Below are 24,964 nucleotides of genomic sequence, written 5' to 3' on the forward strand. Positions count from 1 at the left end.
ATCTTCCACATGGTCTTAATTTCTTTTTTTCAATTAATTAAATGAATAATTTGAATGAATGTGAAATGGATCCATGTGTTTCCCCTTTAAATATTCCTCTTAGCACCCACACATTTATTAAAAACATGTTTTTGTATTTCTATTATGAACAGCCAGCGATGTTTTTTATTATTTATAGATTGGTTATTATCATGAGTGATCTTTAGCAACATTATTGGTCGATCTTTGTCTTCATTCACACAGTAAAGTTGGCCACAATGAGAGTGGGACATACTGAACAGCACTATGTTCAGGGTTCTAGCATGTATTTGTGTCCTGTATGAGTTCTGGGGCAGAACAAGAAGTGATGAAATATCGATAAGAAGTTTTCTACAGTGGAGGGAAAGAAAAGGAATCAAACGTGTGACTTCGAGAGAGACATCTCGGGAGGAGATGGCGCAGTAACGGTCTAGCTCCAGAGGGTGGCAGCAGTGCAACGTAAGGGATGCGGGCTGCCGTAAATCACCAACGAAGAAAAAAAAAGCAGAAGCCCTACTGGAAAGAGGAAGAAAACAAACTCAGACGCGTCTTGTGACCTGCTGATGAGTAAGCAGCCAACTCAGCTGGCGTAAGTCTCTTTATGTTTACTGGTCCAGATAAATGTACGGGTTCAAACATTGAGCTTAGTCCACATTTTACTATCATGTGTTTCTTAGGTTGGACAAACAAAAGTATTCGATTCAATTCAATGTATTATGTATAGCCCAAAATCACAAATTCTCCCCAGAGGGCTTTACAGTCTGTACACATGACATCCTCTGTCCCGGGACCCTCACAGGAACAGGAACACTGATGTGTTCATCGGGGCAACCGTGTAGACAGCAGCTGTTCTCACGATAGGTCACATCTGGACTGTGCTTCCTCCATTGGAGTTCTTTGTTTTACCTTTTGTAAAAAGAGAAGGCGTTTTATGATGACGCGTTCTACATCAGAACAGAAAGGACACTTGTTTTACATCATCTGTTGTCTGGTCCACACTGGATCTTATTTTACTGCGGGCAGGTCAGCAGACACTCGGATCGCCGTGGTGAACGCAACAGACACTGAAATATGTCAATGCGCCTATATGCGGGAAAGACTAACGTGAGACAACATCCGGTTTCCAAAACAAGATGTCAACTACGCGTATATACAAATTGCATATGTGGAAATAAGATTAAATGAATTATAATAACATTAAGTAAAAAAACATCTGCATCTCGTGAGTTAAAGGGGAAAATACAACTAAATTGTGCGTGAAGTGTCTTTCTTCTTTGATTTGAGGGTTGCTGGAAATAAATAATATCTGACTGACTATGTATGTGTTCAGGACATTTCTGACCACATCCAAACTAAAATCTTAACCCATATCATACATCAGTCATTGTCTGGAATTATTGAGAAAATACTTTTTTATAACACTTCCAATATTCAGTTATTAGATATTTTCTAGGTACAAATGTACGACTTTTACTTTGAAATATCTCTTAATTGGTACAGTAAAAGTGTCTGATGTTCTCTATGGGATGAGTCAGAGATGTCTTGAACACATGCAACAGTCATTGTTTGGAATTATTGAGAAAAGTACTTTTTATAACACATTTTTACCACAACTTAAAAATTTCAGAAATTTGCTATTTGAAGGTAAAAATTCAGTTTAGAGTTTTTACTTGGTAGAATATCTTAATTGGTACAATTAATGTCAGATTTTTGTATGGATGTGGTCAAAAATGTCCTGAACACAACATAATCTGTAATATCTTTCTAGCAACACTCAAATCAAAGAATGACACTTCACGCACAATTAGTTGTATTTCCCCTTTAACTCACAAGATGCAGGTAACTTGTTTTATAATTATATTTAATATATAATATGAATACAATTCATTTAATCTTATTCCATTATGCAATATACACTTTGTTGGCATCTTATTTTGAAAACCGGATATTGTTTTACGTTAATCTTTATGCTAACTTTGCAAAGTCCCGATCTGTGCCGTTTGAATGCGTTTACCGTGAATTTACGTTTGTGCTGAGTTGACCGCAGTCATTCAGCTCAGTCAGTCATCGTGAAGCAGAACTAACCTGTAGGAAAGGTGCCAATCAAATAAAGGTTGGTTGAAGCTATGGAGGACTTAAGCTATCTATTTATCTATAAATAAATGCATTAATACATGTATAAATAAATAGAAGAATACATGCATAAATAAATGTATAAATACAGAAATTAATAAATAAATGCTGAAATAAATACAGAAATATTTAAATGCTGAAATTAATAAATAAAAGTTGATACCTAAACAGGACATACATAAATACATCTATTTCTACATTCCTTCATTTATTTATTTCTGTATTTCTGTGTCCGTATGTTAATGAGGTAGGCGGTCCGAAACCTCATTCTTAAGCAGGATTGGTCAAGTAGGGGAGCAAGACAGAAGCAGCCGATTTCTAGCAGATCGTCCCTGTAGAGCAGTCATCCCCAAACTACGGCCCGCCTCCACATTTGGTCCGGCCCCCTGAACAATACCAGAGACGCATTATGATTTTTTTTCAGTCTGCACAATTAATCGAATTTTAATCGCGATCACGATTTTGGCTGCCACGATTAAATGAGCATGATCGTCTGCGATATTGACGTTTAAAATACGTGCTCTGCTACATATCAAATCAAACGCTTCCTGAATCAGCCAACCACCAGGGGGCGAACGAGATGAGAGCTGTCATGCGCGCACCCTGTAGAAGTAGAAGAGTAGAAGAAGTAGAAGAGCAGAGAGACGGGAGCTTGAAGGACGAGTGCTTGTGCTTAATTTATTTACACGCCGGCATGTCATGTCTGTCACTACATGGTCGCGCGTTTTCAATTCCCCTGCTCTCTGTATCGCGCACGGCGGTGTTCCGCCCCGATCCGAAGAAAACTAGCAGCACTGATGAGTCCACAGTCTGCAGCTGGACTGCTGCACAAGGCCAATGTGAGACTAACCGCCTGTGAGTGCTTTGAGACAGCGGAGGGCTCCGGCAGCACCCGCTGCTCGTTGAAGACAGTGACTATGAAGGCAAATCACTGTCAAAATCCGAGAGAGCAAATGAGATCCATGCGCGCGCGAAAATCAAACAGCCGCGTGCGTATTTTATGTAGACGAGCGCTTTTACATCACTCTCGCGGGAGCAAAATTCACTCTCGCGGGAGCAAAAGTTGCTCGCGAAGCTTAAACCTGCTCGCTCGCGAAACTTTTAACTTGCTCGCTCGTGAGTCTTTTTCCTGCTCGCTCTCGAGTAGTTTTTCTTTTTGACAGTAAGTGGACGGACCCAGTCTAGACCGGATATCACTCTGACGCAGACGCAGGTCTGTTAGAGGTGGTTTTAAACTAATCCACTACATCTCAGGATGTTCTACATTTGTCTGACAGCTGTAAACCTTTCAGACTGTAGAGGCTGATGAAATACAAATTATGTTAAAGCGTAGCGTAGCGTTGTTAAATACAATAATACAAAATGTGTTAAAGTCAAGTTGCTCAGATTGGTTTAAATTCACTCCATCATTCTATTACAGAGAATGTGTGTTTGATAGTCAAACTGTGACAAACAGCTCAAAGACACTCTTTGATCTTAATTGATTAAAACATGATGTGATCATATTTAATCATACTGTTGTGTTTACAGAAGAGATATAATGTAGTTGTATATAATATGAGCAACAATTTGGACCTGCTCAAAGATCTGGAGCCAAGATTAGGGACCACTATTTGTATATTAAATGTTAAATCACTGACAAGTAGTTAGTGGATGAAAAAGTATTCAGATCCTCACTGCAGTAAACGTACTAATACCATACTGATGAAACAATAATTCACTACGAGTAAAATACCTGCATTCAAAACCTTAGTCAAGTATGTTATTATCAACAAAATGTACTTTATGTGCAGAAAGTAAAAGTACCTGTGCAGTAAAATGTACATTATTTGCCCCTGACCTGTAGTGCAATCTGAAAATCTCCCCCTGACGTCTGTGTCAGTGATATCCGGTTTATCCAAAGACGAGGTTTGTAACCAATTATATGTAGAGATACAAGGGAGACTGGGTCCGCCCACTTACTGTCAAAAAGAAAAACTACTCGGGAGCGAGAAGAAAAAAGACTCACGAGCGAGCAGGTTTAAGCTTCGCTAGCGTGAATATTGCTCGCGGAGTGATGTAAAAGCGCTCGTCTAAGTAAAATACGCGCGCGGCTGTTTGATTTTCGCGCGCGCATGGATCTCATTTGCGCTCTCGAATTTTGACAGTGATTTGCCTTCATGGGTGACTGCAGAACGTACGTGCTTTCACGTCAGTCTCCAAAACACCAGAAAAGTCTTCAATGACACCAGAAAAAGTCTCCATGAGGATTTGGAAAGTCGCCAGATTTAGCGAGAAAGTTGTCAATTTGGCAACACTGAGTGAGCCAAGTTCAACGTTACTGAGCAAGGCAGCAGTAGCAGACCAGAAGGATCGCACTGCTGTGACCAATCCTGCTTTAGACAGAGGTTAGGACCTCCCACCTCATTAGCATACAGACACACAAATGAATAAATGTAGGTGAGCAGAAATGTAGAAATACATATATATGTCTTTCTTTATGTCCTGTTTGATTATCAACTTTTATTTATTCATTTCCATATTTATTTCAGCTTTTATTTATTTCAGCTTTTAATTATTATTTTATTCAATTATTTCTGTATTCAAACATTTATTTAAGCATTTATTTATTCATTCCTGTATTTATTTATACATTTATTTATTTATACTTAAGTCATATTCTGTCCTCCATATTTAGCTCTCATTATAATAAATAAAATGATAAAGAAAGAAATGTAGAAATAATAGCCTCAACTATCAAATATGTGTATAGGTTGATTTGAAAATAAATAAATATGCACAAAAATATAAAATGTATTTATTTATTTGACCTGTATTATATTACTTTCATATTTAATTCTCTATCTCTCCTTTTCTTTTTAGTCCCCAGAGTTTTGTAGGAACATTGCGATGTAAATATGTAACATACACTACCGTTCAAAAGTTTGGGGTCACTTAGAAATGTTCTTATTTCTCAAGAAAAGCACTGTTTCTTTCAATGAAGATAACATTAAATTAATCAGAAATATACTATATACATTGTTAATGTGGTTAATGACTATTCTAGGTGGAAACGTCTGGTTTTAATGAAATATCTACATAGGTGTATAGAGGCCCATTTCCAGAAACTATCACTCCAGTGTTCTAATGGCCTTAGAAGACTAATTGATGATTAGAAAACCCTTGTGCAAATATGTTAGCACAGCTGAAAACAGTTATGCTGGTGAGAGAAGCTATAAAACTGGCCTTCCTTTGAGCTAGTTGAGTATCTGGAGCATCACATTTGTGGGTTGGATTATACTCTCAACATGGCCAGAAAAAGAGAACTTTCATGTGAAACTCGCCAGTCTATTCTTGTTCTTAGAAATGAAGCTATTCCATGCGAGAAATTGCGAAGAAACTGAAAATTGACACGAAATTGTCTGGGTGACCCCAAACTTTTGAACGGTAGTGTGTATGTATATATATATCATGTAAACATGTTGTGGGGCTGAGAGCAGTTTGATATCGTACATTTAACCCAAATATAATGATTTCAAGTTAAGCATCTCAAGAAGTAATTCATAATACTGAATCAGTAATATCCTAATGTAACATTGTGATATGTTAATGGCTGTAATGAGACCGCTGTGTCCTTCAGGTCGGCAGCGTGCATCGTTTTGCAGAGATGGCCGGTCTGGCCCTGGCAGAGAGACGGCTACCTGCTCAGCTGCTGCTCCTGTGGATGCTGACCAGCTGCTCTGGTGAATGACTTATGGTCCTTTATTTCAATGAGGCCGCTGGCTATAGACAGGAAAGTAAACCTGGATCAAAATGAGCTTCTGAAAGTGTTTAGCGTAGAATTGTAAATGAATGTTTTGTTTGTTTCTGTGAGCATCTTTTGGATTGATTGTTTAATTATTGTTGTTTTTTTCTGTCTGTCTTCCAGAGTCCAGATTGAATCTGTTGGCTCCACATACTGTCACACTTGAGAAAAACTCTCAGGCCAACGTCAGCATAGCTCCCAGGTACCCACAGAAATATGTAGCTGTCCTTTTCTGCACAAGATGTACATTACTTTACAATCATATAGCCGACGCTTTTATCCAAAGCTGACTTACTCTACATTTTACACATTCACATGCAACTGGAGCCGGGGATTGAACCACCAACCTTCTGATTGATAGACGGTCCTGCTCTCCACTTAGCCACGGTCGTCCCACAGTGATCTGTTGGTTAGATTTAGGACATGATAATTTAGGACATTTAGGAAATGGTGTTACAGTAGATCTACACCTGGCTGCCATTTGATCAGCCGATCATGGCTGACCATCAGCTGATCAGCCACGGTCAGTCTCATATTTCCAATCATTGCGTGTTACGTGTTCTGCCACCGCATGAAAGCTTTAAGTCGGGAAACAGCTGCACAGACACTATCGTCAACATCTCATGGGTGTGCAAATTCGTAGGTTCCAGGATTTCTTTTTTTTATCAATAGAAATACAATCATTTGAATTGTGTGTTTTCATGCAGATAACCACTATAGATAACAAAAACAGAGTGACGGTTTACACTGACTTGAGGTGGGTGGTGAAAAAGGTTTTATAGTTCTTACATAGAAAATCATAATCAGCATTAATCGTAATCTGCAGACTTTTAAATTAATCGGAAATTGGCCGAGAAAAAATTCCAATCGGTGCATCTCTATTTTAAAGGGAAGAACTCATAAACAACACACCATTTCAATGCTTGGTTGAATTTATTAATGTGTTATTTCAGCATTAAAACATGTAAATAGAAACTGAAAGAAGCTGAAAATGATATTGAAGCTGCTGATGTTCGGCTTTTCGCTCACGGCAAAGGCAAACAAACCTGAAGCAAATATGCTTCAAGTGAATTAAAGAAGTAAATCCAGATCCTGATGCTGTGATCAGTGATGTTCTGACTGGACCTCTGTGTCTTCCTCTAGTTCCCCTCTCAACCAGTCGGCTGTGATTCAGTTAAATGTGACCTTCAGCTCCCAGTTGAACTACTCGTCTATAATCACCGTTCCTGAGCAGGTAACGCATGACACCAAACACGGCACGTTGTGCTGCATGTTGCAGCAGTGAAGCACACGTCAGACGACTCAGCCGGTCTCAGGAAGTTGTTCTTACGTCACCGATGTTTGCAGCAACTAAAGATGACGACAACATAGACAGAGTCAATCCTAGATGCTTTAGAGTAACTGCAACAGGTCCATAATCTGTTCGTCCCTATTTATTTATTTTATATACTTCGAAATATTTATCTGTTTTGTCTGTTTTTGGTGACCCCACTTTACCTTTCCTCTCGCACCGTCAGGCTGAACTATCATGTTGTACACGTTCATATACCGAGCGTATCCATCCCATGAAATGCACATTTTAAAATGACACGCCTCAGAAATATGAGGCACTAGTGAAACAGTATTACTTACAATTCCTCTGAGGAGAAATAAATCAATCATGATTTTATCCTGCCAATAATTATAAGCAGCTTATTTCTGTGTGCTGTAGAGCTCACGATGCCTCAAATACAAAGAACAGATCAGTGAACTGATGTATCACTCAGCATGTTGAATGCTGACGTGCTCAATGAATCGCGTGGATCAGCCAAAGCAAACATGGTTTATTTGTGTCTCTGTGCTCCTTACTGCAGCCTGCTCATACACAGCACTGTCTACCAAACCGCTGTGGACTAAAACCTTTTGTTGTTTAGGTGCTGCTGCCAGTGGAGGCAACCTCTGTCAGTTTCAATGTGACGGCCCACGACGTCGGTCAGGTGACCGCATACCTGCTTAGCAACAACACAGACCTCAACAGGTGGGTGTCTGCACAGAAGCAGCATGCAGTGACGTAACGGCCTTTCCCTTTCTTTCATCACTTCTTACAAAGGTCTGTGTTTGGGCCCGTAAATCACGACCCTACACGACCTCGCACCGTGTCAGTCCAAGCCCGACCTGAACCATGGAGACAGTTTTATATATACTATAATATATATGTATGTATGTGTGTGTGTGATGCATCTTTTCAGTGTGGTAACAGATATTTGTGCGTCATCTAATGTTGGATGTTCAGCACAGAACTGTCATGCTATTAAATAGACATTGCAAAACATTTCTCCTCACTTTGAGAGCTGAGAGTTTGTTCTGGGCAAATGCTGTCAGTGACTTGATTTTTCAAACACCAGTGAAAAAATGAGACAATAGTCAAAATGTTGGTATTCATTTTGTATAACAGCAGGTCATTGATTATAGCAGGAACATTGAACTAGATTCCGTGGATGGTACGTGTGCAGACGACGCCGTTATTAGAATGTTTTGTCCCCTTAAATCTTATTCTGAATCTCAACCTTTTCACGAGTTACAATGGGGGGGATGGCAACACAGCCCAAACATTATTCATGACATTACACAGACTGCAGGTCTGCATATGAAGATTATCAACCTGACCCGATTCAAGCCCGGGGGAGTTCTGAGAAATGACAGCCTGAGCTCGGTGGGTTTAGGCTGAGAATCAAAAGCTCTACAATCGGTCCGCTGTTCATTCAGTTCAGCATGACAATAGCAATGATGTAAAGTAAGCTGAAGGCTAGCTCAAAATAAGATGCCGGGTCTGCCAGAACCCCTGGTGAGTCATGGTGTATCCCTAGTACGGTTTGTGTACTGTGTGCTGAAACTGCTGTGGAGCATGATGGTGCTGCACCACTGTCAGGTGTCTTTGAGTGAGGAAGCCTGACTTTCTCTCCTCTAGTTTGAACTTCAGGATCCACTTCTTGGTCGTTCATAGCAGCATCCTGTCGGTGATCAGCCAGCTGATTGGCTGGCTTTACTTTCTGGCCTGGTCGGTGTCCTTCTATCCACAAGCCTGGGAAAACTGCAGGAGGAAGAGGTAGATTCTCTTCATTCATCTATGCCTTCAGGGGTCCATATTTAAACAGTCTCTGTGTTTGGTTGAGTTTTTATATTCTTGCCCTGCTATTAGGTAGTTATTGGCTTTTTTGATAACTTAGTCGTAGTAGTATTAGTTAGAGGTGAGACATTTCTTTGCACCTTTTAATCCTACGTTTCCCGATAGATACCCAGCAGCTTGACCCGGCTATATGTCTGCAGTATGTCTGCTTAGGTTAAACTAAGCATTATTACATCGTTATGACATGGGTATAACATGCAACAAGTCCAGACAACTGACAAATAAAAGCAACATGTGTGGTTTCAGTGTTGTAGGTCTCAACTTCGACTACCTGGCTCTCAACCTGACTGGCTTCATCGCCTACAGTGTCTTCAATATAGGACTGTTCTGGGTGCCTTATATAACGGTAACTTCATGCTTTGTAAGAGGCACTGCACTGTTTACACACACATGTTCAGTACTGCAGGGTCTGGAGGAACCTTCCACAGCTTCTATGAGCCTGACACTACAACCCACAGGAAATGATCATGAATGGCCACAAGAGGAGTTTTACTGTCAAACATTTAGAGGAAGTGTTCAGCACAGCAGGAGGACACTTTTCATACATTTCAACATTTGGCTCCTGCTCTTGTTGTCTGACTTGATCATTATGGTAAATAATAAAGTCACATGTATGGGTAGGATGATATAGGATTTTACTAAAAACAACACTACATTTATTGTGGTGAATTTACAATATACAAGAATACAAGAAACATATAAGAAAGAACAGACTCACGCAATATCTGAAGAGTTTTAAGCATATTTGGATGATCATTGGGATAATATTGTTGTGTATCATCATTATTTTGACACATTCATGATTTCCTAATCATGCACGATTTCACAATTATATCTGATAAATATATATATATATATATATATATATAATATATATTTATTTCACGGTTCCAGGTTTGAATCCCAGGTCAGTTCACAGTGTTTGTCATGTTTACATCTTGAATGAAGCACTTACAGTATGAAGTGTCCCTGCAGGAGGAGTTTCTGAAGACGAACCCAAATGGAATTAACCCCGTCAGCGCTAACGATGTCTTCTTCAGTCTCCATGCTCTCCTGCTCTGTTTGGTCTACATCAGCCAGGCTGCTGTGTTTGAGGTGTGTATCTGTCCTGCAGATCAGCTGTGACGTGACAGGATGCACAAACGGTGTATGACCATGAAGCTCAGAGCCGGTTCTGACCAGTTTGGTGCTCTTGGTAAGATTTAATCTGGTGCTCGTTGCATCGCAGCCAGTTCACCAACCAGTGTGTTCATACACTCCCACAGAAGCTGTGATACTTAAAAGAGAAACTGTATTTCTGAAAATGATACCTGAATAGTCCAACTATCCAATATGAATTTAATGTTGGAATAACTGACGTTAACTCTAGCTAGTTATTAAATTAGCAAACTTTACTGTTGTCCAAAGGAAGCTAACACTAGTCTGCTCCAATGGTAACCATTTTGCAGCACACTTAAAAGAAAACGTGTATTTCTTAAAATGATGTGTTAACTTATTCCCCTCAATATACTGCTGTGTGGTTCTGCAGGAAATAGGGCCTAAACATGTTGTTGTGGGCTTTTTCTAATGTTTCTAAATACCCCAAAAATATATGAGTAGAGGTGCTATGAATTAATAAGTGAATGGAAACAGCAAACATCAGTGAGATGCCTGCCGTCTAATCCCAGAGGTTCTTTTAGATGCTCTGGTGCTCTGAGACACTACCACTGTTGTCCACAGGGCCACCAGAATCCTCACAGTAGCTTTAAGTATTTGATTCCGTCATTAGGTTAATCCTCTGTGTCCTCTCTCTTCCAGAGGGGGGGTCAAAAGGTCTCCTGTACGGCCATGTTCTTGTTGGTGATTGGCTGGACTTTTGCCTTGGTCAGCTTGTTTCTGGCTGTAGCCAAACAGATCACCTGGTTGGATTACCTTTACTATTTCTCCTACATTAAGCTAGCAGTCACTCTGGTCAAATATGTGCCACAGGTAAGTTACACACACACACACACACACACACACACACACACACACACACACACACACACACACACACACACACACACACACACACACACACACACACACACACACACACACACAGGAAACACCTGGACAGTAGCCATGCAGATAGAATGACTCTTGTGAAAATGTATAGCTGAGACTGTAAAAACACTACTAAAATGTGGTTCAGTATAAGTTGATTTGTTCTTTGGATGAATAGTCACTAACAGATTGTTACAGTGTTGGTGTTGTTCTGTCTGTTTTTCCAGGCGTACATGAACTACAGGAAACAGAGCACTGAAGGGTGGAGTATAGGCAACGTGTTGCTGGACTTCACAGGTGGCACCCTCAGTATTCTACAGATGATCTTACAGTCTTACAACAACGGTAACCATGTTATGCTCGATCCTGTTCTTCATCTGCTGTTGGAATAAATTGTGATAACATGACATTTGTCACAACAAACAGTAAACTGTATATGTGACTGACAGCATGTCGTTTGTACTAACTGATGTGTCTCTCATCAGACGAGTGGAGGCTGATATTCGGCGATCCTACAAAGTTTGGCCTGGGTCTGTTCTCTGTGGTGTTCGACATCCTCTTCATGATTCAGCACTACTGTCTCTACAGACGGCCGCCACAGTACGAAGCAGTCGCAGAGCAACAGGATGACTGACGCTGACTGTTGATAGACTCTAGTCTGTATACGACTGATTTCTATCAGTCAACAACAACGAGCACACAATAAATGATTCAATCTGCTCAAGAGAAGTCATCTTTGACTTCCATCATGGTACGATGCAGAGTTCTCTCTCGCAGGTATTACACATGTAGGTGCTTTGAGCTCAGTGTGCTGCCATCTTAAATATCTCAGGATCAGCGCTTTTGTTTTTTACCACTGTATGAAAATATTAGATAGGTGTAAGGAAAACGGATGTAATGACAACTGTGTAAACACTTTTTATTAAATGCCATGTCACAACTGAAGTCTTGTACAATCTTGATTCTTTTACTCGCCTCTTAGTCCCGCCCACATGAGAGAAGGAAGCGAGGAGAGGGGAGGAGAGGCGACATTTCACAAAATGACACATCCTTGCCTTGAAGCTGTCGTCTCTTTGGCCATGTCAAGATGACCATGCCCTGATGCTTGAGGGGGATTCCCAGTGTACAGTTGCTTGGTATATATTGTCTGAGGGGGTCAGTGGCCAAAAAATACAACCAGATATTCATCCACAATCCAGTAAGAGCCTGGATTGTAGGGAAAGGGTACTCGTTGTACACATTTGTCCCATATTGCTGCGAGTCTGTTGGTAGGACCTGGAGCCATTTTTGTCACAATAGCAGCACTTAGTCTACCCCGTCGTTCAAGCTTGGAGAGGGACCATAATCATTTTCCAATTTTGGAAGCTAAGACGTCTGCTGGTGGGTTAGAGACAACAAGAGGTTCACTTTCATCAGTGGAGGATGCTCCTGATCAGGGTCCTCAACATTTTCTGTATTCACCCCTATTTCATTGTCAAAGGGCTGTGGCAAAAAAAAAAAAAAAAAATCATTTTTGGATGTTGTTACATTTATATGACAACCTGCATCTACAAACTGCTTGTCTTTAAGACTCCCCCGACAGCTTGATTCACAAATGCATTTTTGTAAACAGGGCCAATCCTCCATCTTCAACCAATCACGTGAGGGTATTTGCTTCATGCACAGTTTGGGAACCTGGGAACACAGCGGAAAGAAATCTCCTGGAAATGTCTTCGATAGCTTCGGTGAATGGTCCAAACATCTGACTTGTCCTCAGGAAGTGTTGAAACAACCAAACATGGGCTGAAAGGATCCCAAAAACCCAGCAACTGAATTAAAGGTTAAATCCAAGATGTTGAAGGAAAGACCATCATTAAGCAAACAATGCATAATATAATATATATATTGAACTTACAACAGTTCAGATAGACTTTATTAGGCATTTATCTTTCTTCTATTCTTCCAAGTTTTATTCAAATATATTTTCAGTCTGTTTTGAAGTGAATTTCTCAGTAATAGTAGTTTATTTATCCTCACACACTAGAATACTGATCAAGTTCAGTAATATAATAATTCCTATTTTACGATAGCCCTGAGAGATCAACACACTGCAAGTATGAAAACATCTTCAGCAACACCAAGCACCAAGAGCAGCATTACAAAACTGCAAACAGACAAAATGTGCTTCAGACAGAGAAAACACAGCAAATACAGAAAGATGCTGCAAAAACAGATATGTGCCGCAAATAGAGAAAACACAATCAAATACACAAACACAACCACAAACATAAACGTGCTGCAAGTAGCAGATGATGCCAGTTCACACGGCTTGCTGTTAAAGTCGGCTGTCAGTTAGTGGTGCTGGTTACTTCTTGTTTGGCAGATTTTAACATTGTGATCGCAAGTTTTCAGATATTATTGCAGACATGTTAACGTAGCCTTTTGCTTATTATTTGCCGTTGAATGATCTGATGAAATACACACAAGTAATTGTGAAACGGGGTCGTATTATATTATCTGGCTATAGTTACTTTCAGAACTGTCCCCAAGAAACGTTCAAGGCAAAAATGATTTGCATTGCAGTTGGGTTAGGTTATGATGCATGAATAATACTTACAAGTGTATACCTTTGTAAAATTCAATTACATTTTATTTAGATAGCTCATGGGCTTTTCAATCTGTACAACATACAACATCTTGGACACTGGCATCGGATTCAACCTTTAACAGAAGAAAAGGAAGAAAACTCAGGAAGAGCGACAGCTCTCCAGGATGGACAGAAGAGCAATACAAGCCATTTATTACAGAATGAACAACACAATGAATGACAATGAAAGAACAGACAGCAGCTACTTCTTCTTTGTGTTTCATTATTTGGTTGTGTTGTATCTATTTGTAGCTATGTGTTGTAAAAGTGGTGAGGATGTTTCCTTAATTTGCTGTTTTGTCTATTTGCATGTATTTTCTTAACTTGCAGTGTGTTTGGCCCTCAGAACCACCACACTATATAATCATCCTAACAGCCGACGCCTTGGTATTAATATTTCAATTACATTTCTTCCTTTCTTTTTATTCTGCTTCACTTGAGTGATTATATCCTAACTTGTTTACCTTGCTGAATACTTTCCACTGCTACAGCACCACTGTGTTAACATTATGTTCCAATAATGGGAGATTAAGACTCAGATTTAAGATCCTCTCTGATGAATAAATATGTTTCCAAACATTAAGATAAATAGTTACAAAATCCAGCTGTCACACGGACACTATGATGCCTTTAAATGCTCAACAACCTACAAAGTCTGAGATTAAATGAAAACATGTCCAGACATTAAAACAGTTATAAAATACACTACTGCTCCATGTTCATGAAATGGAAGATCCATGATTACTCCAGTTGATATACTCACCCAAACTTGAGTCTTCAGAGTTCTCGAGAGGAAATATGTTAACTTTTGCACATCATTGATGATTGATTCATGTACAGGATAGTTCAGTTGTGTGCAGCTCAGTACATACCTGAGTCCAGTTCAATTTGTCTTTAAGTGTCAGGCATTTGAATGGCAATTTACACACCAGTCTACTCACTGCTGTTGTTTTGGCAAGTTCACATAGTTTGTCCATTAAAAATTCCCTTAGTGCTATTGATGTAACAAACCCAATTGTGAGCCAGGTATGTAAACCTTCTCCAGTATGAGCCCATCACTTTGGACTTGACTTGTAGAAAGTAAATCCTTCCACAGGGATGGGTGCTGATGCCAGTTAGTGGTAGATTCCAGCAGTGACCCTGACTTTAAAATGTGACAGGCTTTGCTGTAAACCACTGTTTCACACCCTCTGTAAGGAGTGGATTATCTCCCCCCCCTTCAGCAGTGGATCTCATAGGCTATCTGGGAGTCCATGAACAGGCCTGTATGATTCAGAAACATCCCTTCTGCCTCTGACATGATTACAGGCTTGGCTTCCCCTCCCTCCCCCGCCATCCTCCTCGTGGTCCGTATGTCACCATCCTGCTGCTGTTGCAGCTTTTTGTTGGGGGCCAGGGTGGGACTCATGGTCTGGCAAGGCCCAGAGGAGAGGGTGTGGCTGGAGGTGTCAGATGGAACAGGGCAACCCAGGTTAGTGGTGGAAACAGCTGTGGGTGGAGCTGGAGGCAGCACAAGCTTGGCCCTGTTCAAGACGTACATCTCATGGCCGCGCTCATCACGATACTCCTCCAGCTGGGCAAAGGTGGTGGGGCCATCAGAGTAGTCATTCACGTACAGGATGCTCTCCTCCTGCAGGTTACAATTTACCTTCAACACTTTTGAGGTACAGCAATAATGGAAACACACATTTTCAGTCTAGTCAGTGCAGCAAGATGGCAGCCTCTTCATGGAGTGTTTTTGTCTTCAGCTCACCCTCTCCAATTCAACTTTTGAACATTTGACAAGTAAACAAGTCGACTCTCAATTCCTCCTAAACTAGCCCCCTCCTCAGGGTCTGGGAGCAGTTCTTTTAAGGGATAAAGCCCACAATGGGTCAACCCCAGACCTATAGGAGGGGGTTGACCAAATCAAAGTTTGATCAATCAGTCAAAATAGAAAAATGCAAATCCTCTTTAAAAATAAATAAATAATAATATGTCATACCAATAAATCCAAAATGAAACAATAACCCAGTTGATCCTGCTGGACTGCCCAATTCTGGAATTCCCTGATGATGCCCTGATGCTGCTTCACTGCCAGTAGACACTGCCCCTGACTAGGGCCCAAGCACTGACCAGTGGTCGGCCAGAAGTGGCCCTCATGAAACTGAAAGAATTATCCTAATAACGCCAGCAGAGACGTTATTACATTTAAGGATTATTCAGGCCAACGAAGGCCCTTTCGAAACAAGGGAAATAATTATTAGGGCCTGAGCACTGACCAGGGGTTGACGAGGCCCTATCAAATTTGATAGAATGATATTGTTCCTCTAAATAAATCACAGTTTTATGGAACTATGTTTCTGTGGTGGCAAAAAAGCGCATTTTGCAATGAAACAGGAAGTTATTGTAACTCTAGGCTGGAGGACATGTACATGCAAATATTGACTTTTACTCATCGCGCCGAGCAAAAGGAAATGACATGTTTTATTCTTTGATTTACTCCTCCGAGAGGGTTGACCAGATCCACCTCAAATGTGTTTTGAGGAGCCGTAAGACCTTGATGATGCTTTATCGTGAAGATAGTGAGTTTGCAATGAACAGCGTAGAAAAAGCCCCGCCCTTTAACCTTCATGTACGTTGATGAAATTTGGTAGGTAGCATGTGGAGACGTTCAAAAAAGCCTAAACAGCCTAAAAATGTTTGTTGCACAGTCTTTTGGGAGGCATCCCTGCACTCATGTTTCATCGGTGTGGTTGATCCCCGCCTCCTAAACTTTGTAATTGAAGTACTAACCCTGGTTTCGAAAAGTGTTTAACAAAGTTTAACTTACTTACTAGTCTGCAAGTCCGCAGGGTGGACATTTGAATTCAGCCACGCACTATTAATGTTTGTACTGGCTGCCATTAGATGTTGCTTAAGTGGCCTTATTACTTATTCTTCTTCTTAACAACAGTTTCTTGTCAGATAATAATTAATACATCAGTTCTAAAGGGAAGGTTTAGAGTTTTAACTTAAGAAGGCTCTGCAAACCTGCTTTCACCTGTGTGATGAAATCTGTGTCAGAAAACTATTTGTATATAAAACTGTGTGTTGTTCTAATAACAAGAAGTTTAAAAACATTTAGAAACATTTTTGTTGCTAAATCAAATAATTGACAATTTAATCTATTACAGACAAACTTACACACACCTTCTCAGCTCCATCAGTTTCCTTCTCTCTTTGGCGATGTCGGCTATAGATCATGGCGACCAGCAGCAGAGCGGTCAGAGCCAGCAGGGAGATGCCTACAGCTATAGCAGTTTGAGTGGCAGCTCCCAGAGCGCTGAAGGCCATGCTGCCTAGTGCGTACAGCGGCTCCCGGCTAACATCTGAGCCCATAGCAGCACCGTGGCTCCTCAGCCTGGGCCACGAGGGTGAGTATGGCGAGGACACCTGGGACCACGAGGCCCAGATGGAGGAAGAAGAGGAGGAAGAGGAAGTGGATGAGTTGATGGCGAGCTGGAAAGTCACCCTGGCCACACCCCCTGCATTCCAGGCTTCACATTCATAGAAACCTGCATGAGCCACAGTCACATTACTCAGAAACAGCATGCCACTGCCGGTGTCGGGGTCGAAGCGCTCGCCTTCAGTCTTCTGCAGACTGACTCTGCCTTCCTCTGAGGGTTCCTCTCCTCCACCCATTCCACCTCCTCCTGCACCCAGCTCCTGAACCAGGCCTCTGGGAGAAAGCACCACTTTACCCTGGGACGCCTTCCTCCAGGTCACCTGGAAAATCAGTCAGTGTTTCATGAACATTTTTTTGCTGAGAAGGTTATCATCACATAAATAATCAAATAATGTGCTCTCAACCTAAATTGGGCAGGGGGAATCATGTGATACAGCCCCTGAATTTGGATCCGTATCTCTGAGCTCTGCCTCAACAGTAGTCACAAACTTGCTGGAATTGGCTTAACATTTTTCCTTTACTATAGGTTTTTTGTTATTCCCTTCAAGGAAGTTTCAAGGGTGAGAAACTTCATGTAACGATATTCATCAAGTGAGACCTCTCTCTAGAAAAGATGGCGGCTGACCAAGAAAAGCCAACGCTCAAATCTCTCATGAAAGCTATTCAGGATTCTAATGACGACTTGACCTTTCACATGGAGAGAAGACAGCTGACATCCAAACTTCACTGTCACAACTTTAGCCAAGCAGGTTTTGCTAATATGTATGACTTGAGACAAAGATGATGAACTCAAAAACTGGGCAGGAGATCTAACATTTAAACGTCCCAGAGAAATCTGAGGGCCATGACATGGTCGGATACTTTGAATGTCCTGGAAGGCCTTCACAATCAATATGGTGGATGTAGTGAACGTTGACGCAAAAATGATAAAAATGGAAATCTGATAATAACAACGATGAAAATAAAAAATGAATCTGCGAGCCTGACTATAACCAAATCTTAAACAGTGAAAACATCTGAGTTTATAAATAATGGTTAAAGTTTTGTTCCTGATAACTAACTCTGTTTACAATTCTTTGAGTTTTCTGCCATTTAAATTGGATGTTGATTGTTCTGCCTGTCTGTTTCAAGAGGGGGGCGGGATGTTCTCCCCCTCCCTATCTTTATTCAGGATTGTATATTAAACTGCTTGGTACCGTTCTGCAGCTGAGATAGCCCAGCTTTCAAATATGGAAGAATTCAATATTAAATACTATCTAAGTGAACTAGCAATAATTCTGTAAAAGAAGGTTAATTTACAGAAATAAGATAGTTGTTGGATGGGAGTGATTTGTTGTTGTTTAAGCTAGTTAGCCTAGCCTCCCAGAACACTTGTGGAGCCCCAGCTGTTTTTGTTCCGGTTCAGAGGTCACACAGACCGCTGTCTCCTGGTGAGCGCAGAAAACATTATATTTCCTACAATTTAAGCTTCTGCATTTTCCAAATGCACTAGTATTATTCAAACGTATTGTTTGGTTTGTAAGCCTCGTACCAAACGGTTTAATACGAATACGTAACGTTATATAGTTACAGCCCAAGAAACGAATAATAACCCTAGCTGTGGCGCCATCATGAGGCTATAAGGTGGTATTTCAGCAGTGAAGGCCCAGGTATAAAATGCACGGCCCAACACTGGTGTGACATATGATTGTGTACCTAAGAGAGTGGTAACAGGACCATATAGGTTGTCTCTGTCTTTGCTTGCATAAGAGGGAGTGACTCAATGGGGGTTGCAGTTCAACCAGAGAATGTTGAGGTGTGAGGATTCTCAGAGATAGGTAAGAGTAATAAAGACATGTCTTTGTGTGACAAGGCTCAGAAGATGAAGGGGTGACTGGAGGGGTCAATGGGAGCTTGAAACTGCTGATCAATTGTTATAATGTAAATACCTGATGTTCCCCCCTACTGTGTGCTGAGATGCTTAAGAGCAGGAGACAAACTGAACTCTTGGCTCATCCTCTGCAGACTGTGTTGCAGTCAATATGACGGTGAAGCCTTCTCTGGCCAGAGAATAAATACTTGAAAGACAAACTTCTTTCCTCACTGTTTCTTGTTTCAGTATTATAGGACTCACTCTGTACTATTGAATCGGTTTTTTCCACCACAAACCCGAGCCTGGCCTCCAGCTTACTATCTAACCTATTCCACAACATCACTCTCACAAGTCTTCTGCACAAAGAGCCATGCTTAAAAAACCGTAGCCGCTATTTGATGCAATAATCCTCACATTGCTCGAACCTTAAAAGTTATATTCCTGCCCGCCTTTTTCGCCAGCCTCAGATGTTCCGAGTTCTCCGCCTCATACCATCACTTCAATTAATGCTGACCCCTTCCTTCGTAGAGCTTGGACAAATGACTTCCCTCCACTACATTTGCCCACATCGTAAAGATCTCAACTCAGGTCAATCTAGTCTCAAGTAACATGGGGTTTTTGGGGGTTTGCCAAGCCCGGCTGCTATGGCTGATTCCCTATCGAAGCTCCCCACAACTCATTCGGCTAACCGGACGAGCCACACAAAGTTTAAGCCTCGCATCTCAATCACGTTTACCTTCAATACATCTGTTAAATGCTTCTATTTGATGGTGTGGTCCTTGCTAGTGAAGTGAATAAATAAAAAAAAAAAACTGTGTTCACCCACAAACTTTCTTTTTTTAAATGATATCCAGGGTGGTAGATACCACTGATTGTTGCAATCATTTTGGAAAAATCATTCTGATTGTTGTAAAACATGTAAACACTGCCGTGAGACTTGTGATGTGTTATGTTGCACGATAATTACTCCGGCACTGTGTAAATGAAAGAAGAGGGAGTAAATGAGTAGTAGCCGTTGATTTCCCGTAAAGACCAACTGATCAGCAGCCTCATGTTTATGCATCAACATTCATAAGGTGCTTTGCATTGACCATTTGTGGTTGAACGCAAAGGGCAGGATGTGAGGCTGAACAAGCTGTGCATATTTACAGGTTGATTTGGAATTTATAAAAGGAAATTGCACACTGGCAGGTGTATGCAAGGTTTTAGAAATCTGAATATTTTCTGGCATTTCCTCCTTTGAATGCACGCAAACATTTAGTGTGGATCCTACTGTTTTATGAATAAGAGCCCTGTGTCGCCCGTGTACAGTCTTGTTCCGGGGGTCTGTATACTATGCTATTATTAAATATGTAGATGACATCACCATCCTTGGCCTCATTAGCGGGGTGGTCGAGTCTTCATAAAGGGAATGAATGAACAAAATAATTTATGGAGAGGACAATGACCTTGTTCAAAGACAGAACCAAAACCAACAGAACTTATTATAGACTTCAGGAGGAAAGCCCCCCCTATGCAACCCCTCGTCATCACGGGGATGGCTGACAGTTGCACGTTTCATGGGTCTTCACGACAAAAACCTGAGCTCAGCCAAAAACACTGTGGCAACAGTGAAGAAAGCACAGCAGTGGCTTTCCTTCAAAAGGCAGCACTCAGCCGTCAGCTCTTCACCCAGGCCTACAGGGGAAGAGAGGAGAGCATCCTCACCAGTGTGAGCATCGTGTGGTTTGAGATACGCAAACCAGACTGAGAGGTAATCTCTTCAACAAGTCATTAAAACTGCAGAGAGAATCATCAGCTCTGACCTTCCTCTCATGGAGACACTCTATACATCTACAGAGTCTATCCAATGTGCCTGTCCTGCCCTGTACCTGTGCAGATTGTAATAATACTTATCTGAATCCGATTTTTTACATTTTTTTTATTTTCTGATACAAGAGTTCTTTTGCACATCATAACCAAGTGAGCAGACTGCTGCTGGACTACTCTGGATGCTGAAACTAACTTCTGGAAGTTATACTTGTTCTCTTTAAGTATCCCTACCTGTGGCCGTGGGTAACCAGAGGCATGGCAGGACACCCTGAGGCTCTCTCCCAGGCGCACAGCTAGCCTCCTGGGCTCCAGCTGCACCAGTGGAGGGATACACACCAAGCTATTTAGGGGGACCTCCACCAGGCTGAGGTGAGAGAGGCGCGGCGGCTCGGTGCAGACCAGTCGACGTTCTGCAGAGCTGAGCAGCCTCTGACCCTCCTCATCAATCCAGCTCCTCAGCCAGTGGAGAGCACAGTCACAGCGCCATGGGTTGTCTACAGCAGAGCAGAGGACAGGAGGTTAGGTTGGAGCCCCTTGATGCTGAGCCAGTCGAGGTCCTAGTCTCTGGTGGTGGTGGTAGGGAGAGGACAATTCAGAGTACTGAAAGACAATGTTTTGTGAGGAGTGAATACGGTGTGTGTGTATAAGGTATATGTATATGTATTGACAGGAGGGTCATGAATGGTTTTGGACTGACCTATGGAAAATGAGGAAACTTCATTGTGACATGACTGGATTAAAGGTTTTGGAGTAACCATACAAAGAGAGAGAAATACATTGACTGCATAAAGAAGTAAGGAATAATGTGAAATAAACTGATTCAATCAAATTATTATTGTTTTAATTCCATAACCAGTGTTCAGTCAAAAGGGGTCTGCCTGCCTGGTTCAATCTATTTGTAGCCAAAAAAAACAGCAGATTGCATTTTAATGAAAAGTAGAAAAAGTAATACATTTTCCCAAGGATGTTCCCCAAACATCATGTATGTCAGTAATCCAGTCTCACCTGTGATGCGCAGCACCTGTAGGCTGACCAGAGGCCGCAGGGACGCAGGGCCAATGGTGTGAAGATTGTTCCTACTCAGGTCCAGCAGAGCCAGAGAAGTCAAACCAACTAGAGCTTGGTCTGCTAAAATCTCGATACTGTTGTGCTGCAAATGGAGCTCCTGCAGGCGCTGCAGAGACATGGTAATACATTTCATCTATGGAGCCTCATCTAGGAATGAAGAAAACTGCAGTGCTGAGCTAGACATAGCCCCATATTGAGTTTATAGTTCAAATATGTGAACTATCATGGACATCATACATGTGCTTTAACATGCCTTACCTGTAAACCACGGAAGGTGTAGTCCAGTAGGCGTGTGATGTCATTTCCTGCCAAGTAAAGGATGCGGAGATGTTCGAGTCCCTGAAACATGTCAGCTGTCACCAGGTGGACCCGGTTCCCGTTCAGAGCCAGCTCCAGCAACTGACCCTGGTTCTGGAAAGAGCCAGGCTCCACTGCTGAGATGGTGTTGTTCTGGAGGAAGGGGAACATAAGAGGCTGATACAACTTGCACTATATTTAAATCAGTGCCTAAACTGCTGTTTCTTCTGTCTTGTTCCTTTTCTCCAGAGGGAGCTGTGTGAAGTCTAACAAATGTTCTCAAGTGACTCACTCACGTGTGATGTGTAGTAACTAGTTAACCTGAGGGGGCCGCTGGTCACTTAGTTACTGTATGACCTGTAAACAGTCAAGTTGACACACAGTACTCTCTGTCTGAGTACATATACACTCTATCACACTATATACTCACAGCATGTATCCATAACTAGATCACAGAGTGTCAGTAAGTAAACTCAAGCTGCCAAACAGATATTGCCTGGAAGAAAATCAACAAGTTTAAGTTGAACCTCCTGGCTATCGGCATTTCTGAAAAAAAACAGAAAAAATGAAGTGTGCAACTTCTACACAATGCTATTAGAGTAAATAACACCATGGACTTCGATGACAGTGTAGATGATTTGGACATACGGAAAGAAAAGCTTTCCTTCATAGTGGTACGAAGCATTCTGATTTGACTTAATGCCAAGACAAGGCTTGTAATATAAACTAATAAAAGATGCTAAGATGCCTCCATCATGGAGCGAGGCAGTGACGTCGGTTACATGGTGAATGGATGGTACTTGTATAGTAGTTGTAATCAGAGCTTCTCTTGGATATGGTTTTAATATGTGAAACCACATATTAAAACCATCTATGTGTGCTTGTTACCTGCAGGTACAAGTAGTGCAGGTGCCGGAGCAGAATAAGGTCCTGTCGACGGATCTGACCAATCACATTGTCCTGGAGGAAGATGGTCTTGATAGAGAGAAGATAAGATGAAGACGGACAGAGGAAGAGTTTTGGTTAGCATTGGTAAATGTTTCAGATGTGAACTGTATTTCATTCTATGTTGTTCTTGTCTGTGGATTCTGTTTTCTGGATTAGGATAACATCCGTATAATCTTCTCTTTCAGTGAAACGGGCTTCATGCAACATCCACTCTTACATTCACAGTGATTTTGGAGAACTTTTCACATTCACCAATTTCCTCGTATTTTTTATTTTCTTAAACACAATTTACAAAAGAAGGTACAAACACAGCGTGTTCCAGGCCTTTTGGAGGAGTCATGTGACAATAGTCTGTTGATCCAAACCTACGTTTTTCACGAATGGATTGTATATTTCTTTACTTTGAAGCATATCTGCTTGAGAAAACATAAAAATTACACTTAATCAACACCAAATCATGTTGACATTTTCCTGTTTGACTGCAATTTGAATTATAATATAATACAAAATTGGCTACTGTTGCTGTTGTGTCTCGCTGACCACTTCTCTCTTTTTGGAGAACGCCATGTGAAATAACTTCTCTGACTCACGTGATTATTCTCCTGCTCTTCGTTCTCTTTCCTCGTCTCTCCCCCGTGTGTGTAAATCTCACTGGAGTCGGGAAACTTGTCGGAGTAGCCATATTTGATTGGCTGAGCAGCATCACGAGATGTGATTTAATGTGCATGTGATTGGTTGTGTGTTTCCTGGACCAGTGAACGAGTGCCGAAAAGGCTATAAAAGCTGCGCCAGTTAAAATAGAAGCGCTCTGTCAAAATGTATTAATTCTCAATTATCTATCGGTTTTAGGTCCTGGGTGCGGATACAATGGCGTCTGGGTCTGGATCCGGACCTCGGCCCGCCTATTTGTGACCCCTTCCGTAGCTCATCAGTAGAGAGCATGTCTTTAGATGGCGTCCTGACATATGGAGGTTTATGGAAGTCTTTGTCCAGAGAAACTACGTCTGTTGCAACGCCTGTCATCATCACCAGAAGCCTGTATTCTCTCCTCCAGCTCTGTGATGGAGACTTCCTGTGGACTCCTCCCTTTGCACTGATCGATTGTCGTTGTGAATGTGTGCCCCGCCCCTGATTGGATCCAACTACGCCTCCCCAGTGTATTTAAACCGTGTTCCCCTGTCTCTGTGCCATTTCGTCTTCGCCCTCTGTGTCCAGCTATTTTCCTGCTGTTATGTTCCTGGTGTTTGATATCTCTGCCTGTTTTTCCTCGACCACATTTTTTCCTCATCCCTGCTTGATTTGTTCTGCCTGCCTGCCTGTGTACTGAACCTCTGCTGAGAAGTTAAGTTGTTGTTTAGGTCGTGCATTTGAGTCATGTTTTCCCTGTGGTTCCGCTTGTCGTAACAGCAGGACACAAAGCCTTACTAATGAGGCGTTGATTATGCTAACCACAATTCTCATGATGGCTCATTCAAGCAAAAGTGGTTTAATAATGTCTCCGCTGGTCGTTTACGCAGTCATCTGACGTTAGAAGCGTTTGCTGAATCTGACGTGGCACACTCCTATGAGTTCAACATACAACATAATGCATAAGGCCCTACCTGTGTGGATGGAGGAATGTGTTTGGGGACGTCCCTCAGGCTGGTGGACCCACACTCCACAGTGAGGCTGTAGCAGCGACAGTGCACAGGGCAGGAAGGAGATGCTCGACTCGGAGCGTGCAGGGACAGAAGAAGCACAGCGAGAGGAAGCCCCCAAAGCACAGCCATCACATCAATGGACAGGACTGAAGATGAAGAGAGAACAGT

At 41.6% G+C, this 24,964-nt stretch overlaps 2 protein-coding genes across 2 annotated transcripts; one reads left to right on the plus strand and one right to left on the minus strand.

The window, feature by feature from the left end:
• Positions 1-525: 525 nt before the first annotated feature.
• On the plus strand, positions 526-12,065 carry ctns (cystinosin, lysosomal cystine transporter). Its single transcript, XM_079158080.1, has 11 exons — positions 526-607; positions 5,771-5,873; positions 6,059-6,137; positions 7,079-7,169; positions 7,849-7,952; positions 8,883-9,020; positions 9,348-9,447; positions 10,077-10,196; positions 10,899-11,069; positions 11,354-11,471; positions 11,612-12,065. Exons 2-11 carry the CDS (start codon positions 5,798-5,800, stop codon positions 11,758-11,760), a joined length of 1,146 nt encoding a protein of 381 aa, XP_079014206.1. The 5' UTR covers positions 526-607; positions 5,771-5,797; the 3' UTR covers positions 11,761-12,065.
• Positions 12,066-14,971: 2,906 nt separating this feature from the next.
• On the minus strand, positions 14,972-24,964 carry LOC306694760 (leucine-rich repeat-containing protein 24-like; the record flags this gene model as incomplete). Its single annotated transcript, XM_079157748.1, has 7 exons — positions 24,758-24,964; positions 23,097-23,183; positions 22,170-22,361; positions 21,849-22,017; positions 21,075-21,337; positions 16,924-17,499; positions 14,972-15,382 (listed from the first exon to the last, which is right to left on the minus strand). Exons 1-7 carry the CDS (start codon positions 24,923-24,925, stop codon positions 14,972-14,974), a joined length of 1,866 nt encoding a protein of 621 aa, XP_079013874.1. The 5' UTR covers positions 24,926-24,964.

The sequence above is a fragment of the Pholis gunnellus genome, assembly GCF_910591455.1.
Source record: "Pholis gunnellus genome assembly, chromosome: 4".
NCBI classification, from domain to species: Eukaryota; Metazoa; Chordata; class Actinopteri; order Perciformes; family Pholidae; genus Pholis; species Pholis gunnellus.

Excerpts from the sequence above, each read along its gene's own strand:
- ctns (XM_079158080.1), top strand. The coding sequence starts at position 5,798 with ATGGCCGGTCTGGCCCTGGCAGAGAGACGGCTACCTGCTCAGCTGCTG. Across the intron at positions 9,448-10,076 it reads TCTGGGTGCCTTATATAACG|GAGGAGTTTCTGAAGACGAA; the intron begins GTAACTTCATGC and ends GTGTCCCTGCAG. Across the intron at positions 11,070-11,353 it reads TGGTCAAATATGTGCCACAG|GCGTACATGAACTACAGGAA; the intron begins GTAAGTTACACA and ends CTGTTTTTCCAG.